Source organism: Hydra vulgaris, chromosome 08 (genome assembly GCF_038396675.1).
Source record: "Hydra vulgaris chromosome 08, alternate assembly HydraT2T_AEP".
Taxonomy (NCBI): domain Eukaryota; kingdom Metazoa; phylum Cnidaria; class Hydrozoa; order Anthoathecata; family Hydridae; genus Hydra; species Hydra vulgaris.
This window is the reverse complement of record NC_088927.1, coordinates 39,950,191-39,969,523: the sequence shown is the minus strand read 5'-3', so window position 1 is coordinate 39,969,523 and position 19,333 is coordinate 39,950,191. Positions and strand designations below refer to the sequence as shown.

Below are 19,333 nucleotides of genomic sequence, written 5' to 3'. Positions count from 1 at the left end.
AGCGGATAAAGGACCCTTTGTGGAAAACCATTAATTTTATTGTATATTTTAAGTTGTCATCAATTATATATCAACCATATAAAATTGTTATGAATAAATTATTTCATCAAAATTAACATTTCTTCTCATTCCAGATTTTTAGTTGTCACCCGTTAATTGTTATAATTGTTTAGTAAAATGATTAAATAATATCATCTAAATATAAAATGGTAATCCAATAAAAAAAAAAAAAATGTTTACAATTCAATATTTTATTGTCAAATAAATAAACATTTATATACAACAGCCATTAATAACTTATATAAATATTCATTATTTTGTGATATTCATATTCTAATTGTTTCTTAGTTTTTACGATTAGTTAAATTGTAACAGATCTTTCAGAAATGCAGTTAAACACTGCAAAATTTGCATCTAGTTTGGCAAAAAATCTTAAACCAATCAACAAACTAACATAGTTATGTTAGACTATTTATCATTAAAACTGTTTATCATTCATGGAGGTTTATTAATCATTCATGGAGGTTTATTTATCATTCATGGAGGTTTATTAATCATTCATGGAGGTTTATTAAGCCAAATGTGAAGCAAAATTTTTCCTCTGTTTTTTTAAAACTTTTTCTAATGTCAAGTTAACAAATCTGGTTTCCCTTACTTGCTAAAATATTAGAAACTAGTTTTGAGAAAACAATATTAGCAACATTTCTTCTTTCTGAAACAATATGATCTTGATCAAGATGAGCAAATGAGTAAAGTGGAAAAAGTGGAAGCAAGTGGTATTCAACCCTTGGAATTAGGGTCGGCATTCTGCAATGCCGACCTAACTGCCGACCTGAAATGTTTGAGGTCGGCAAAAAAATGCCAACCTTGTTCCTATGTTTTATGGTAAGACCTTTGTATCAAATAATTTTTGCTGACCTGATGCCGACCTCTAAAAGATAGAGGTCGGCAAATTATTGCTGACCTCATTTTTCCTAATTCCAAGGGTTGGGTATTATCCATACCTTGTTTATGTAATACCTTGATACCATGTTTGGATAACTCCATGTAAAAGTAGGATAAAAAAAATTTTTCGTCACCCCTATATTTTATCCCTGATTTTCTCCTAATTTAAAAGTCTTGTAATTGAGTCATTATGGATTTTACAAAAGTACTTTTTTAAATTAATACTTTAAATTCTTGATCAATTTTGAGGGTGCTGAATCCAACATGCAGATAAAATAACCAAATTTTAATTTTTTGATGGTCATTTTTTGATTTGAAAATAATCAGAACAAATTTTGATTTTGTGTTTGAGTTTTGCTTTCAGTAACTTCCAGAGTTGCCTAATTTTTTTGGATTCAATTTTTTTTTTTAACCTATGAAAGAGGATATAAAATAAAATACTTGGAATCAAATTTTTTTTCAATTCATGTAATGGGTGACAACTGAAAAATAAGTCTGGGTTTAAAGGTGCATAAAAAAACAAACAACTTCTTAAAGGTAAAACAAAAACGAAAAAATGTTTTAAAAAGTATTTTTTTCTAGTTTTTAAATACTTTATGTATTTTTATTTTTTATAGAAAAATGAATAAAAAATAAATTCAAAACAAAAAGAGATTAAAAAAAGTGTGTATGAATTTTATTTAAATTACAGAAATGTTGGTAAAAAGTTCACCTAAAAGTGCTATCTGCACAATAATTAAATGTGCTGAAAGTGAATCTGGTTTCCAAATAGTTCAAATAAGTGGAGAAAAGCTGAAAAAAATGACCAATACAAACATTAAAAGGCTCAAATTTAAATTTGACTATAAAGATGAATTTTTCAACGAGAGGTAGCTAAAAAATTTAACTGTACACAGCCACACATTATTAAAACATTAAAAAAAGACAAAAATTAAACCAAGAAAAAAAATAACAATTCCAAAACATTCTGACCAGCAAAAAGCAGTTGCTAGAACTAAGTGTAGCCAATCGTGTCAGAAATTCAAATATCGTAATCCAATCATTGATAATGAGTATTGTTTCGCGTTGAATCACTTCAGTATCAATCGAAATGATATTTTTATACTAGCGTAAAATTTACTCCATTTACAGTTAAATACCAAAGAAAACAAAAGTTTCAAAAAAAAAAATTACTTCTATGGATTGTTTTTTCTGAAAATAGCATTTTTGAGCCCTATTTTGTGTCTAGTGGACTGGCTGTAAATCAAGAAATCTACTTAAACAAATGCATTAAATTCATTCCATTCATTTGACTCATTTCATTCATCGATAAATATCATTTAGATGGTGTAAATATATATTCTGGCTTGATTTGGCATCATCTCACTATGCTAAAACAGTAATCACGTACCTAAACAAGAAAAACATGAATTTTGTTGAGAAAGGGGATAACCCTGCAAACTAGAATGTTGTCTTATCAAAAAAATTTTGGAGTATTTTGAAAGACCCTGTCTACAAGAATAATTAGAATGCAGAAAATCTTAAAAAATTACACCCTAGAATCAAGTAATGCCTTAATAAAACTGATATTAACCTCATACAGAGTTTATTTCAGTCTATAGTTGGTATCCAGGCCTAGTTGATAAAGTCAGAAGGAATGGTTTAATTGAAAATAACTGATTATATAGATAAAAACTAGAATAAAATTTCCTTTTTGTTTTACCTTATATCTTAAAAGAGATGTCTTTAAATCCAGTTTCATTTTTCAGTTGTCATTCGTTATTTTCTGACCAAATTGACCTAGCCCTTTCTCTTTATCCCTTAATAAATATTGTTGTCATTAGTGACTTCAATCATACAGAATGGCTTGACTCGAATTTTACTGACCGTGGTGGCACTAAAGCTCATAACTTCTGTATTTCTTAATCTCTTATTCAGACAGTTAACTATGTGATTTGTTTTCCAGGCATCCCTAATCAGTTACCTTTTTGATTTGTGTCTTGTATCTGACTGTATTTTGGGATCAGTTTCTCGCTGTTCTCTTTTAAATGGTTTGGATCATGTTATGATATTTCTATATCTTTTATTATTAAAACTTCTTCTTCAGATTCACCCTTTATCTCAATACTTATTATTACCTCAAAGTAGACAGAAATTCTTTTTGTGATTTTCTTAATGATGGTCCTAGGGCTGGTGTCTTTCTTCTCTAAGCTGATAATTTGATCTTCTGGATCCAGTATGGAAGCTTCTCTTTTTTTACAGTTTCAAGTCTCATTTTAACTCCATTTTTTTATACTTGTGCAGCTTATATGTCTAAACATAATCATTTTTTTCAATTGAACAAGTCTCTTAAGAACAAACGTCTTTTTATTATTGAAAGAAATAAATGTAAAAAGGTGCTGCCTGAGGCTAAGCTCCGATATTTTTAGTTTATTAAATCTTGTATTTTATCTCAGAAGTTATGTTCGAGAGACTTTTGGAAAATCTTTAACAGCATCATTAATAAAGGTCTAATACATGGATATGATCTTATTACTTCCTAAAAATTTTATAATAGAACTATTTGCAATCTAATCTAATGGCTATCTTTTCCTGTCATTCCAGAGAAACTGGATAATCCATTGTTAGACATCTAAATCACTCCACCTTCTTATTGTTAAACATCTAAATCACTCCGGCCAAACAACATCTTGTCAAAATCTTACAAAAAGGTTCAGAACTCTCTTCAATTCTCTCTAATTAACAAACTTCTTATACCTCATCTTGTGCCTAACATCTTACTTTCTTACAATCAATAATGATTTCAAGCCTTTCATTTATAACAGTCATTTACTGCTGATTGCTATAATGGAAAGGTTCTATAATGTATTTGTTTGGAGGCATTAAAACAAGACCTTTTTCTCTTGACATATCAAAAGCTTCCAATAAAATCTGGCATGCTGGTCTGGTAAAACTATTAAACCTTTTCTTCTCAATCACAGTATTAAAGTTGATTTTGGTGAACAACACTCTCCTTCATTTTCATCAACATCTAGGGTACCACCAGAGGCAAATCTATGGAGCAGAAGGTTTCATCTCCACCCTCAAAGAAGACCCTTTTTTAGAGGGTTTTTTTTTTGAAGATTTTTGCTTTTTTATTCCTAGAATCGCCTTATAAAAAGAACTTCTAGAATAGCCTGTGGGTTATACAAGGTTCTATCTTTGATCCAGTGCTGTTTCTCATCTTCATTATTTATTTTTCTGATAACATTTAAACTTAATTTGTTGATGACATAAACTCATTTCTTGATCAGGGGCTTGCAGTTGCTTGTGAATTTTAACTTTAACAAAACTAAGTTACTTACTACAAACAATTATCACAATATTGTTGATAATCTCAACATCGCTCAAATATGATAACAGTATTGAATACTGTTATTCAGTATAGAATACTGTTAGTTTCTATTGCATTCCTGGGACTGTTGCTGGTATGGTTGATGTTGTTGTTGATGATATTGCAAGTGGTTTTATTGTTGGTATGGTTGGTATTGTTGTTGATAAAATTATGGTCATCTTTGTTGAGTTTTTTGATAATATTGTAGTTTGCCTTTTTGCTAATCAAGTTGTTCTTGCCTTCCCAGTTGAAACCTGTACATTGTTAATAACATCTGTTTTTACTAAAGCTTGATGTATTTGAGAAGATCGGATTTAGTAGTTGTTCGTGAGTTGACACTTCAATTGTTGTTGAATGTCTTGTAGATTTTGTAATTTCACATGCTGCAATTACTTCTTTCCTCTTTATAGTAAAGTTTATGCATCATTATTTATTATCATAATATGTCATAATACTAGCCAAACTGAGATATTTTCTGAATGCTATTTTTTTTTATTGTTTACCTCCCTAAGCCCGAGAAGGCCACTACAGTCGAGGAGGCTACTTTTGTGGTTACAACCCTCTCTCAACTCTATAACTCTGAAACACGAACCTCAACGAACAAGGCTGCTGTGTGGAGAAACAAGTTGAGCGCGGTACTACCAAGGATGTGGTGGGGATCAAACTCAAAATTTCTCGCTTATGAGCTTGTCTCTCGCTTGTGTTGTGTCTCACTTATTTCTTGTGTTAAAACACCATCAACATCTTCTGAATGTCAGTACTCAAAAAAGATCATTAACTAAAAATTTTCAATTATTTCCTTTTTTTTATTAAAAAAAGTTATTGTTTAAATGACAACAACTTAAATTTTATTTTTGTTTTTGCATTGTTGTTTTCTATTTCAAAAAGATTTTAAAAAATATTATTTGACCATATTTGAAATAATTTTAATTTCTCAATTTTAACACAGCATTTGCAATTTTCTAAATTGTGAAATGCAAGCCGCAACATTGATTTCATTTGAATAAAATGAAATCAATGTTGCTGCTTGCATTTCACAATTTAGAAATAAATAATTATAAAATTATAATTTAAATACTTAATTAAAATTTCCAAAGAATTCAAACTTTATTTATGTATATTAAAATTACTTTTCCATGTAAACTTTCATGTAAAAATATTCCATAAAATTATATTTCTATGCGAACTTTCAAAAATAAAAGTTGAATTGAATAGAATTTTCCAAAATTGTGCCATATATTTTATATGTTTTAAGAGACCTAAACAATTGCTTTTACCAAGATTGTCTAACATCTCTTATTTCACTGTGAGAGTTTCGTATCTCACTATGAGAGTCACAAGAAAATTTATAGTGGAGAATGTGAGTCTTTACTATGTTTTAAAAGACCAAAATCATATTTAATTTTATGATGACCTAACATCTCGCCTTTTACTTTAAAAATTCTAATTCATGAGAGTTGAGCAACGTTTAAATTGGGTATTCTTCTATAAATTTAGCACGCTCAAAAAGTCAGGTACCAGTTTTTATCTATATTCTTTCATTAGAATTAAATTATTCATTTAAAAGTTAAAAAATTACATGAAAAAATGCCAGATCACTGTTACACCTACTACAAAATCCATATTGATGGACTTGGGCAAAAAATAGGGCACTTAAGGCTGAATTTCAAGTCTGACATACCTTTGGGTTGTTTATGTTGTATGTTAAAAAAAAATCTATGTTCATTGGATGAAATCAGTTGATTGCTGCACATAAAAAATCATCTGTGAGTGATAAAATATTTCCCCTCTTGAATATTCTATTTGGAAATTATGAGGCATCTAACTTTAGTTTTGATGTATTTGCTTCTAGTGTAGTATGTTGCCTTCTTTTTTCTTCAGCTTTCTTATGAATAATTTTCTTAATACTCCATTTTTAATATTTATTTTAATATCAGAACATTTTTAATATTTATTTTAGTATCAGCACATTTTTAATATTCATTTTAATATCAGCACATTTTGCACAAAGCAAAAGTACTTCATAGAAAAAAAAATCATTAGCAAATAAACAGTCTAGACAATTTTATTATTGTTTGCACCTTCATGTGCAGATCAATTAGAAACAAGTGGTAATAGTTTGGCATGTGATTTGCATTCATGTAACTTATTTACAAAATGCACTTTAAAAAATATCATAAATAATGTAAAATTCATATTTTAAGTAATACTTACATGTCAAAACTAAAGTCATACTAATAGGCACTTTCAAAAAATTAATAAAATGAGGTACTTTCAAACGCTTACACAACCCCACTTCAAGGCCTCATATGCAAAATTAAATATTTTTTGATTCAACATTTAATTCTTAACAAACCTGGATCAAAACAATGTTAAAACTTTGAATGATAACAAAATTTATTTTTTCAATTACAAAACAAAATCCTTTGAAACTAAACTGATTCTAGTTAAAGATTATTTTTTATTTATATCTGAATAGAGTTAGAGAGGTTGTACTTTTAGGGTATTTGAGTTAGTAAATTACTTTTCGAAAAAATATACAGAATTAATGTTAAGATCCCCTTTGACAAAAACGAAGGTATTTGGAACAGCCTACAATTTTGGCTCAAACTTTTTTGGTTTAAACTTATATTTACATAATGGTTGACTTTTAAATAAAGATGGAAACTCTAATTTAAAAAACAATAAAATATAAATCACTTTAATAACCATGCTAAACACATAACTAAAACATCAAATAAGAAAATAAAAACCACATAACTAAAACATCACATAACAAAATAAAACCACGTAAAATAAAAAAAAACTTAATAATTTTTATACAGTTAAAATTAAAGTTTTAATAAGCCATTTAAATCCATAACAACATACTTAGTTAAGTCTTTTGTATTGTCAAAGCTAACTTATGTACAACCTTGACATTCACTTTTATCAATCAATACCTGATCCTTGTTTTGTATTGTCAAAGTTAACTTATGTACAACCTTGACATTCACTTTAATAACTTTAGAAGAAACTTTTATTTTGAAGTTTTTTAGAATAAATAACAATAATAACAATAATGATGATGATGATGATGATGATGATGATGATGATGATGATGATGATGATGATGATGATGATGATGGTGATGATGATGATGATGATGATGACAAGAGGAATGTGTAGATTTTCTATAAAAACTGTATAGAAACACAACATACTTGTATAGAAACTCGACGCGCATATAAACACTACTTAAATGTATAAAAATCTGACACATTATGTATAGAAAAGCTACATTGCAAGGTAGAGTTTCTATAAAGAGGTTTTTTTATTAAATTGCCGTTCGCTGTATATATTGATTTAGTTCAGCCATTAAAATATTTTCTGCAGAGTAATAATAGATATCAGAAAATAAGAAGAGTGCTATGCATAGTGTTATAAATATTTTTCTTTTTTTGAATAAACTCTTTAATTAAGTTTTTATTTTTTATTAGCTTTCTATTTAAATAACCCATTTCTATTTTTCAACATCTAAGAGTTGTATTGAAACTATTTATAGATATTATTACCAATAAATAGTATGAATATATTTAATACATATATCTTGTATATGTATATTAAGTACATATATTTAGTATATAAATATATGTATATATATATATATATATATATATATATATATATATATATATATATATATATATATATATATATATATATATATATATATATATATATATATACATTTATATATGCATATGGTTTTTTTGTGTTATCCATTTGACTTTGATATGAATGATATTAGTATTCTAAAGGACTTTGAAGAAGGTGATATTTTAAAAGCAGAGGATGAACTAATTAACTTTCAATGTGATGACGAGTTGAGAAGAAAGGCACCAAAAAAAGATGAAGATGGCACTTTTGGTGAAAATTTAATTATTTTCTGGCATGCTGTCATGAAGGAACGTTTTCCAGTTCTTAAAAAACATGCAAATAGACTTATCTGTATGTATGGCACTAGTTACCAATGCGAACAAACATTCTCAGCCATGAAAATAATAAAAAATGTTTACAGAACAAGACTGACTGACACTCATTTGAATGACCTTGTGCTAGCTGCAACAACAAAATACTCACCAAATTTTTAATTGTGTTTTATGTGTTTTTTTTCTTAAGTATGTATTTTGTATTGATACAATTATTAGTTCTATAATCTAATTCTATACTATATTCTGTTATATAGGTAATATAACCTATTTTATATATAATTTATTTATTGCTGTGGGCCGCAACTAAAACAAGAATTTTGCAAGTGGGCTTCTTTGGAAATATGGTGCCGACCACTGGTTTATGTGAAACGAATGGATTTTACATCTTTTATGTTTTTTTGTTATATCGCATATAAAATAATTATTTTTTTTTAATATTGTATTAAATATTTTTTGTCTATAACAGTTTTATACTTTTTTATACTTGAAATTGTTTGTGTATAAACAAAACTAGTTGATTTTAAAAGTCAGGAAAAATGTTTGTGCATGTGTGTGTGTTTCTATACAACTGATGAGAATTGTAAACTAATTTATAATGCTGTTGAACCAATTTATAGTAATATAGGCAAAAGATTTTATAAATTAATAAAAGATATCTTTTTATTTTGTAATAGAAAAAAAAATCCACTTAAAGAGTAAAACTATTACTGCAATACAATGAATATGCTGATAAACCGAGTAAACAGGTTTTTTTTTGTATAGAAACATTACTTGCGAGTATGATTTCTATACAGATGATGACAATGCCTAAGTTTAATCAATGCTGCATTGCAATAATTAAAATGAAACAATAAAGTTTGTTTATTTAATTTACGAAGAACAAAAACCTTTTTATTCGAGCATTAATCTGGAAACATTTCATGATAAAAGTTTTGGTGTAGAAACACTACATTTTTGTAAAGAATCTATACCAGTGACGATAAAGAGGATCACTCAGTCCTATGTTACTTGGCATGTGTGAAATAATTGCTTTTTTCGAAATTTTAATAGAAGTAACATTTAATTTTATATTAAGAATGTTTAATCAATTGGATTTGTCAATAAAGCAGATAATTTGACGTTATTTGTTTCTTTTTTGAAAATTTGTATAGAAATTCAACATTTTTGCAGTGTTTCTATACCATACGGTTATTAGAAATAGCTATAACAAAACCCTCATGAGATGAATTGATAAAATAACATTATAGCATTAAAGAAGACACAAAAATATTTTGGAAAAAATATGTTTCACAAAATAAAACATTTGTAATGTATTTTGTAAAAGTGTGTAAACTTTTGCATCAACTTAAAAAGGAGTATTTTTCTAGTCAAAATAGTTACAAACACACAGTAGAAAAAGTACCAAATATTTTTTCTCTTTTTTCAAAAACAGCGGATTTTTGTGTTAGTGAAATGAGTAAATTACTTCCCTAGTTTTTTAAGATTAGTGCTAGCCACATACCTAAATAAAAATTTAACTGATTCATAGCAAATTTAAACTTGATAACGACAAATATAGAAACACAACACAAATATCACATTTTATGTGCTATCTTTAAAAAACTCTTTTATTTTTAATTTATTTTTATGCTAAGAATGTAATCTAAAAAATTTTTGAACTATTGATGCAAAAACTATAACACTATTGTCAACTATTGTGAAATAGGAGCCTTCCGTAAAAATGTAGAGTTAAAATGATGTTGATGCTGATGAGATGATAGAAATTAGCTAATAGAAGTTATAGAAGATTTACACAACTCAAAAAATTTTATTAACCTTTTTCTTCTTATGGTATACTTGACATAAGTGTATTTCTACTTTAACAAAGTCATCTTTAAACAGTTCTTGTTCTTTCGGTTCATTTGTTTCAAATATTTCTTCAGCAAAACCTGAAATAATCTATTTTTATAATAATTCATCTTTTTTACAAAATCCAAGTAAAAATAAATAATAAGCCCTAGATTCCTGTTTCAGACTTCAAACAGGACTTTAGGGTTTATTATTTATTACTATTTGGATCTTGTAGTCCTAATGTTGAGAAATAAAAATGCTACCTCCTTCCTTAAAGCTCCACAAGATTTAATCTTATGATGGCTTAATACTCAAACAAGATAACTCAAGTAAACTGTTCAGGAACAACATAAAAAATTTTATATGTCCATTTATATACTTGCATGGATTTTTATTGCTATTTTTTCGTATTAATAAAACAAGTTATCATTTTGTACAATGATGTCTTAGAAGTAAGAAAACCTGTGACCGTAATAAATTTAATTTTACAAAAAAGTGGAGTTATTTGTGGATTAAGCCGTCAATATATAACTTTACCTGGACCGTGAAAGAACCCATTAAAAGATATATTCAGATAATGATCCCTAAAAAAAGAAACAAATGAATTGTTGAATGAGTGAATTTTGAACCCATGAAATAAAAAATATAAATAGTTACTCAAAATATTTAGATAATCAGAATATTTAGATGCAACATAGTTTTCATAGTTTGAAATTATGACTGGTGCTTTCAATATATGGCATAAATATTTTCCTTTTTTTTTTTCATTATAATCTTTTGTTAGCATTTTTTTTTATTTATTTGATAGGGCAATTCTTAACTTTTGATTACTAACTTTTTGATCAATCGAGTAAATAAATTGATTTTAATAATGGTTTTGAAAAAAATTATAGATAAATTAACAATTAGGTTAATTGAAAGATTTTATCAATGAACAATAGGATAACCGTGAAAATAACATTTATTCATAAATTTGACATAACAAAAAAAAAATTTAATTACTTTATTCTCTTAAATATTATTGCCCACAGGCCCTGCTCATAATTGATCTAGATTTCATAATGGCAAGAAAAAAACCATTGGTTTGAAACTATAAAGTTAAGATGTTTTTTTCAATATTTAACTACAACTAAATGTTTTCTAAACGAATGTTTTATCATATTATATTTACTGTTTTATAACTTTATAAATAAATGTTAGTAAAAAATTTTCTATGTTTGAGTTTGAGGGTGTAACCATTATGTTTACTCAATATGAGTTTGATTACAACTGTTTGTTTTATAATACAACCTTATAAAAAACTATTACAAAAAAATGTAAAATTTATTTGTCACCTACTCCTCATTACTTTCACTTTTAACATTCAATTCAGTTGATTTAAAGTCTTCTAATAACAGGTCCAAATGAAAATTTTTCCTAAACAATTATAACAATTATATATATATATATATATATATATATATATATATATATATATATATATATATATATATATATATATATATATATATATATATATATATATATATATCTGTGTGTGTGTGTGTGTGTGTGTGTGTGTGTGTGTGTGTGTGTGTGTGTGTGTGTGTGTGTGTGTGCGCGCGTATGCATGTATTTATGTATGTATGTATGTATAACATGTCTGATGTCACACTGAAATAGCCTGCTGCAGAGGGCTTCAGTACATACATCAACTATAATATAGCCTGCTGTTGCAAAGGAGTGCCGCTACATCTACTGAGGGTTTGGGATGAGGCAGCAATCTTTTCCTTCATTATTCTTTGTTTTTTTTTCATTTTCTGAATTTTCTGAAAACTATAGTACTAAATTACTGGAAAAAAAAATTAATATAACTATTTAATTTAAGAACTTTAATATATCTTTTAAATATTTTTAAAAACCTTTTAACTTGCTGCAACTGCGGTCTCTTTGTTCTTCGCTCTTTAAAATAAGACAAATTTCTGTGTAGCATAAAAGGCTAGAGAGAATTTTCAAAAAATTTTACAAAAACTGTATTATATAAAAAAGCCAGCAATGTAAGCAAATGCTTTATTAAAAATGTTATCAATGGCAAAAAAAAAAAAAGGATTTCCCTAAGTAAATAAGTTTATTTTGGCAGAAAAAGTCAGAAGACATAAATACTCCACTTAAATTTATTAAAATATTATGCTGAAATTCACACATTTTCTAACCTTTGTCATGTGCTTTCGGAAACTTTTTAATAAATTTTTTTTATAAGTAAAGGTAGCAATCTAATCTTTTTTGATGAAACAAGTGGAGGATTAGCAACACCCAGTCCAAGATTAAAATTGTCTTGATTTGACCATACTTTTTCTCTGTAATGGTTTGCCCATGAATAACTGCTAAGTTCTATTGTTTCTTGTGCCTTAAGGCACAATAAACAATAGAAATTAGCAATTGCTTAGAATGCATACAAGCAGCTTAGAATAAAAAAATTATTGTTTGTGAGCACAATTTGTTATGTTTTGCAACTTTTTTCTCAAACAGAAAGATTTCTCTAAATAATGTAAATATATATTTCTCTAACTTTTATATATAAGACTTAAAAAGTTAGATGAGAGTTTTGAGGGTTTGTTGATGAGCGAGGAAAAAAACTAGATAAACAAAAATTTTTATAGCAAGAAGGGACAAATACAGTAATAGAATGCAACTTTGCTGAATGACAAGCTAAATGATAATGAGTTTGGTTGATCAAACTAGAGATAACAGCTCATTTGAGGAGTGACCATGATAGTATTTGTAGAAACAAGAAAGAGATGCACCCTTACAAAAATGGGAGAGTGGCTTAAGCTCGGCAAATAAAGCAGGTCTAACTACATTTATAATGTGGTTTTGGACCTTGTCTGAGAATGAGAGGGTTATTATTCATCAATATAGGAATTTCAATAATACAATTTGCAGTGAATAACTGAATTTTGTTGGAGTTAAATCCACAAATTTCTGCAAGCTTCAAGCAGTTACAGAAGAGAGATCAGATTTAAGATTGGTTGCTTGTTCTAGGCAAACAAAAAGTGAACACTATTCATTAAGACATGAGCATAAAATTGATTTGTAAGCAAATAGAGCAACTTTAGGTATAAAATTATTAGTAAGGTTGTTATTGTGAATAAGAAACAATACAGGAGAAAAACGAAGAAGAGTGCAGGCCTTCAAGGAAGATTTTAATACTCTGGTTAAAAAGAAATGATTAAATAATCTAAAAACTTTTGTATAAAGAAACTAATAATAGAGAGCATGGGATAGTTGGAGAGGTTAAAGTGTTTTCTAGAGTTTATAAATATTGGAACCACTTAAATTAGCACTTATTCTAGAGTTTATAAATATTGGAACCACTTAAATTAGCACTTATTCTAGAGTTTATAAATATTGGAACCACTTAAATTAGCACTTATTCTAGAGTTTATAAATATTGGAACCACTTAAATTAGCACTTATTCTAGAGTTTATAAATATTGGAACCACTTATTTAGCACTTATTCTAGAGTTTATAAATATTGGAACCACTTATTTAGCACTTATTCTAGAGTTTATAAATATTGGAACCACTTAAATTAGCACTTATTCTAGAGTTTATAAATATTGGACTTATTTAGCACTTATTAATAGTTTAGCAAGGATTGAAGAGAGTGAAGGAGAACACTTAAAGCTCAAAAAAGTTTCATTTATCATTTTTCCTTGAACATCAATGCTATGGATTACATTGTCCTATTCATGTCTTCCTGACTCATAAGTTATAGTTTTTGATGTCTTTTATCAATTTTTTTCTTGCTCTTTAATACTCTTCTTTACTTGCTATTGACTCCCAAATTAAATATTATTAAAATAGCAATACATTTTATTGCATTTTTTAAACTAGCAACACTCACAACAACATAACACCAGCAGTTGAAATTAAATATTAATAAAATAAAAATTAATTTTATTGCATTTTCTAAACTAGCAACACTCACAACAAAATAACACCAGCAGTATAAAAAATATCTTATCATTAACTCTAGCATATAACTTATAGTAAGTTATTTAAATAACATTAAATATTTTTAACTTAAAGAAAATTTATTTTAAAGTAAATAATATATATTTACCGATAATTGATGTCTTCGTTGTATAAATCTATAAATCCATGTTGGTTCTAAATATATCACATTTAAATAATTATAATATTATATCACATTTAAATAATTATAATATTTTTACAATTTGATTTTATATAAAAAAATTTATAATAAAAACTTGAGAATAATAAAAACAATTCTCATAAAAATAAAGAACATCATAATTATCAATTTAAAAAAACAAAATTGTTGACTCAGATTGCTATGTAGAATGTTTAATGTGAGTTTCTTTTTTTAAATTTGAAAACATTTAAATTGCACAATTGATTCTTCAAAATGAAATATATTTGAATTAACAAAGAGAGATTTAGGTATTTTTTGTATTAGAATTTTTTTAGTTATAAAAACCTATACTAAAAACTACAAATTTTGGTAGTTTTTAGTATGAAGATTCATGTATGAAGATTTATGTATGTATGAGTTAAAAGATAGAACAAAGATTGGAGTTAAAAAAACAGAAAACTCAAAATTATGCTTTAACAAAACAGCATAAAGAGTTTTGCTGGTTTATGCGTTTCTTTATCATTTTTTTTTTTTTTACTGCCCCTGATTTATTTTGAATTTCTAACTGAGATAACATTAGATTGATTTTTATATGACAAATGATACAAATGCATTTTATTTTCCTTATTGCAGCCATCTATCATAAATTTTCCAGTAACCATATCAATAAGTCTTTACATTACTAAGCTTTTATCAGTAAGTTTTCCTTTACTACCTAATCTTTCTTTTTTTCAATTTTCTCAATTGTTTGCCGACTCATTTTTGTAATTAACAACACACTCTTGCTTTGAAACAAATAAACACAATTGTATGAGGAAAAACGTGGATCCTGCCATCAAATCTCAATTTTTTAATGAGTAAAATAAAATTTTTAAAAGAAAAATTTTATTTTACTCATTTTTAAAAGTTTTTAATTTTGTTTATGAGAGAAAAAGTCTATATAGTCTATAATATACAAAACTTTTGAAGAGATTGTAGATTTTACGGGGTTATAACTTTTAAAAGCTTTTAAAAGGGGTTATAACCTTTAAATTTTCATATTGTATTGGTAGCTTTAATTTATATTTTCAAAAATATTTATCCACTTCTGATAACACCATAAAAGAGATATATATAAAATAATAAAAAAGGTTTATATGACTGCATGAACATATAAAATTTAGGAACTTCTAATTTATCATTTTTTGTTAGAGTTTTTTCAGATTTGTTAGACTTTTTTGTTAGAGTTTTTTTAGTTTTGTTAGACTTTTTTGTTAGACTTTTTCAGTTTTGCTAGAGACAAGTGTAAAATGAGGGAAATAAGTGAGAACACACTCACAGTAGCTGTGAGACCCTAGGCTGCTGCCTAATTAGCTTATAGGTAAATCTGGCCTTGAATGTATTCTGTGCAGTCGTGAAGACTTCTAGCTCACTGGATGCACAAAAGCCATACCTTTTATAAACCAGCAATAATGAGAAACATTAAGGATTTGGAATATCAGAAGTTCTTCAGATCTAATAGCATTTACGTATTTATTGCTGATATAAATATCAGTAAACGTCATTCAAGCATTGACAACTGTTCTCCAATCAGCAGTAAGAAAAATTATAGTTTGCATATTTAAGATTTTTGAACCAAACTAGTGCACCCATTCTCGCTGTTTGTTGAACCATTTAATGATACAACCACTTGTCTCAACTTTCTCTATATTTCTCTATATCTTCTTTTGTTTTAACTTCTTTCTTATTGTATTCTACATTTTGGAGGGAAATGGATTTGTTTTTTTATTTCTTATTTCTGACTCACTCCCAACATAGTCATAAAACACATAGTCTGGCCAGTTGAAGAGGGCTATTGTTTATCTTATTGTTAGCATTTTTTTAGAACCCAGTCTACCAATAAGTGCACACTTTTTGCAAACAAGATGCCTTAAAAAAACATATTTAAAAAAAAAATTATTGATTTATCCTTGTTTTCTGCAAATGCCTGGTGCTAATTGTTCCATTTTTGGCTGTGGTACTTCTCGAAAAAATAAAGGTATTTTATATTTTAAAATACTATCTTCTGATGATAATTTCAACAAAGAATGGAGAATAAAAGTTTTGAATATTATAACTAGTAGTTGATGAAAGAACTAACATGCCAATTGTTAATCCAAACAAAACTACCTTAAAACCAGGTTTACAATAATATTTATTAAATCTACCAGTTAAAGCATATGTCATAATCTTCTTCATGTATATTTATTCCTAAAGCACGAGCATCAGCTTTTTCTATATTCCTAAAGAAATAAACTTTTCCTTCTATATCAGATGAAGCAGTTGATATTAAATCATATAAATCTTTAAAGGAATTGGTCAAACGTATTAGTTTAAAAAAACTTGATTGGGACGTAAATATTAGTGACACTTTTTTAAATTTGAGTAAGATGGACAATATTCACAATGTTCTTATGTACAAAATTCATATTGATGCTAGCCTCTTATTTTCTATTCAAAAATTTTTATGGACTCTACCAGATAATCATAAAATATACTTGCATCTAAAAAGATCAATTTTTAATACCACTGTTTGTAACCTTATTTCAATATTGCTATCATATAAACAGCCCTCGGAATTAGGGTCAGCATTCGGCAATGCCAATCTAAAAGTGTTTGAGGGTAACCTCTTTGAAAGGGATTACCATAAAACATTAAAAAGAGGTTGGCAATTTTTTGCTGACCTTCTTTCAATGATCCTAATTCCAAGGGTGTATGGTGATGCCAACATCTAACAGTTTGAGGTCAGCAATTTATTTACGACCTCATGTTTCTTAACTCCGTTGTATAAAGTATATTTAGGTATCCTAGATAAGCTAATTAGTTTTCATGATTTCTTTGTGCTATACCTAAAAATTTTGAATTATTTAATAGTTAATCTTTACCTTTAAACCAAACAGAATCTGTTATTATGACTATGCTCCCAACAAGGCTGCAAGCAACCACTATTTAGTTAGGAGTTACTAGAAGAAAAAAGAATAAAGATATAGACCTAGGAAACATTTGACTCAAGATGGGATGTGAGAAATCTGTTGATCAAAGACTCAAAGACCTTGCTAATAACAGAAAGAAGACTGATCGGATAATAATTGGAGGGGTCAGAATGTTCTCCAAACTTTGATAACAGATGCCATTTTCCAGCAAGAAGGAAAACAAGACTTAGTCAAACACTTATTAAATAGTTTAGAAAGAATTGAAGAGAGTTCTGGAGAGCAATTTTGCAAGACTATGACAAGAATGTTGTCTGGACCATAAGCCATAGAAGAGTTTAATTGAGTAATGACTTAATCAACAGAAGCTGGAGTGACTATAATCACATAAACTAACTTGCATACTAAAAACCCTTTTTTTACTTAAATATCTGATTATGAAACTAAAGAAGATGTTGTAATAGAGAACTTAAACAATTGACATGTGCACATATTTTGTAATTTTTTGGATTTTTGCAAAATAATGTATAATGCCTCTGTGCATACAATAATGATATGAGTACATACAATAATGAAAAAAAATTAGCAACCAAAAATTTTTAATATGTTACTACAATATGATTTACAAGTTATTTCTACCCTTACCCATAATTAAACATTAATAAAGGGTGTTAAAAATCAGAATTTTCCTTCTTTAAGGTCTGTCCCATACATACATACATACATACATACATACATACATACATACATACATACATACATACATACATACATAAATACATACATACATACATACACACACACATACACACACATACATACATACATACATACATACATACATACATACATACATACATACATACATACATACATACATACATACATACATACATACATACATACATACATTCATACATACATACACAATTCAAATTTTTCAAAGAAGATTTTTACTATATCAATCTATCTAACATACTTTTTATCATTTTATTCAATCAAATCGTTCTTTTACCAAACCATTTATTTAATATTATAACTTATCAGATTTCGATAAATTGTTGTATAAAAAATATACTTGACTCTTACTTTCGTATGTATGCAAAAAAAGTTCATAATCTGCTCGTAGTTGTTCAAACTTCAGTTTTCTGGGTGTACCGAGTGAAGATTCCACCTTTTGATTTAAAGAAGTCATTATATTTATACATATATATATATATATATACTTGTATGATGTTATTATCTTTTTATTTTTTATTTTTTTTGTATTTATTCCTATTGTGTGACAAATAAAACATTTTAGAAAAATAAGTTTATTAGACACTTTTTTAATTGTACTCAAACTTTAAATATTGACAAGTATCAATATTTAAATAGGTATAAATATTTTCAAAAATGCTCTAATTATTAATGTTAATAATAAGTGGATACCCACTTATTATATTAACATTTTTTTAACTAAGTTTTACACCTCTCCTTCTCTGTTATCAAAAATTGTCAAACATGTACCATTTAAGTTGAACAATTGAAACAATTAGCTCAACAGCTATAGCTCCTTTATAGACTCATTATTTACTTTATTTATTTAAAAATTAAAAATGACAGTATTTTGAGGGGGAAAATGGCAAAAAATGAAAAATTTCATTGGAAAAATGAAAAGTTTAACATTTTTTTTTTAAATCAAATAAATCAGAAGTCATCAAAAATATCTAAAATAATATAAAATAAATTAACAGAACAGAGAAAACAACACTTGCAACACCAAATAAGATTCTAAATAATTAAACAGGAAGTTCACAAAAAAATTTCTTTACAATACTTTGATTTTTTGAAACGAATAATTAAACTATTCATTTAACTTTTTGGTTTTAAACCAATATTTCCTTTCAAATTTTTTTGTTCACTTTTATGTGCAGTAGCACTTTCAAGACTTTTTTTTGCACTGTTTACCATTTCTGGGGCAATTTTTATACCTACCATGTCTTCTTTATTGATGGTACTTTGCATAGACTTGGTTGCTTCACCCAGCATTTTCTGAGCAAGTTCTAGATCTGCAACTCTAGATCTGCATTTTTCTCATTATTTTTAAAAAATTTTTCTCTTTGATCTAGGTTTTTGTTGTTTTTTTGAACTTTTTCAAGCATT

The 19,333-nt window shown here is 27.1% G+C and overlaps 1 protein-coding gene across 1 annotated transcript in view; it reads right to left on the bottom strand.

The window, feature by feature from the left end:
• Nucleotides 1-18,459, bottom strand: part of LOC100203032 (polycomb protein suz12) — a 64,886-nt gene extending 46,427 nt beyond the window's left edge. Inside the window, exons 1-6 of the mRNA XM_065803697.1 lie at nt 18,278-18,459; nt 14,208-14,254; nt 12,003-12,079; nt 11,440-11,517; nt 10,639-10,685; nt 10,087-10,199 (exon numbers count right to left, since the gene is read on the bottom strand). Of these exons, the coding sequence (XP_065659769.1) occupies nt 10,087-10,199; nt 10,639-10,685; nt 11,440-11,517; nt 12,003-12,079; nt 14,208-14,254; nt 18,278-18,383 (468 nt within the window). The 5' untranslated portion in view covers nt 18,384-18,459. The remainder of the gene's footprint in view (nt 1-10,086; nt 10,200-10,638; nt 10,686-11,439; nt 11,518-12,002; nt 12,080-14,207; nt 14,255-18,277) is intronic.
• Between the last annotated feature and the right edge of the window lie 874 nt (nt 18,460-19,333).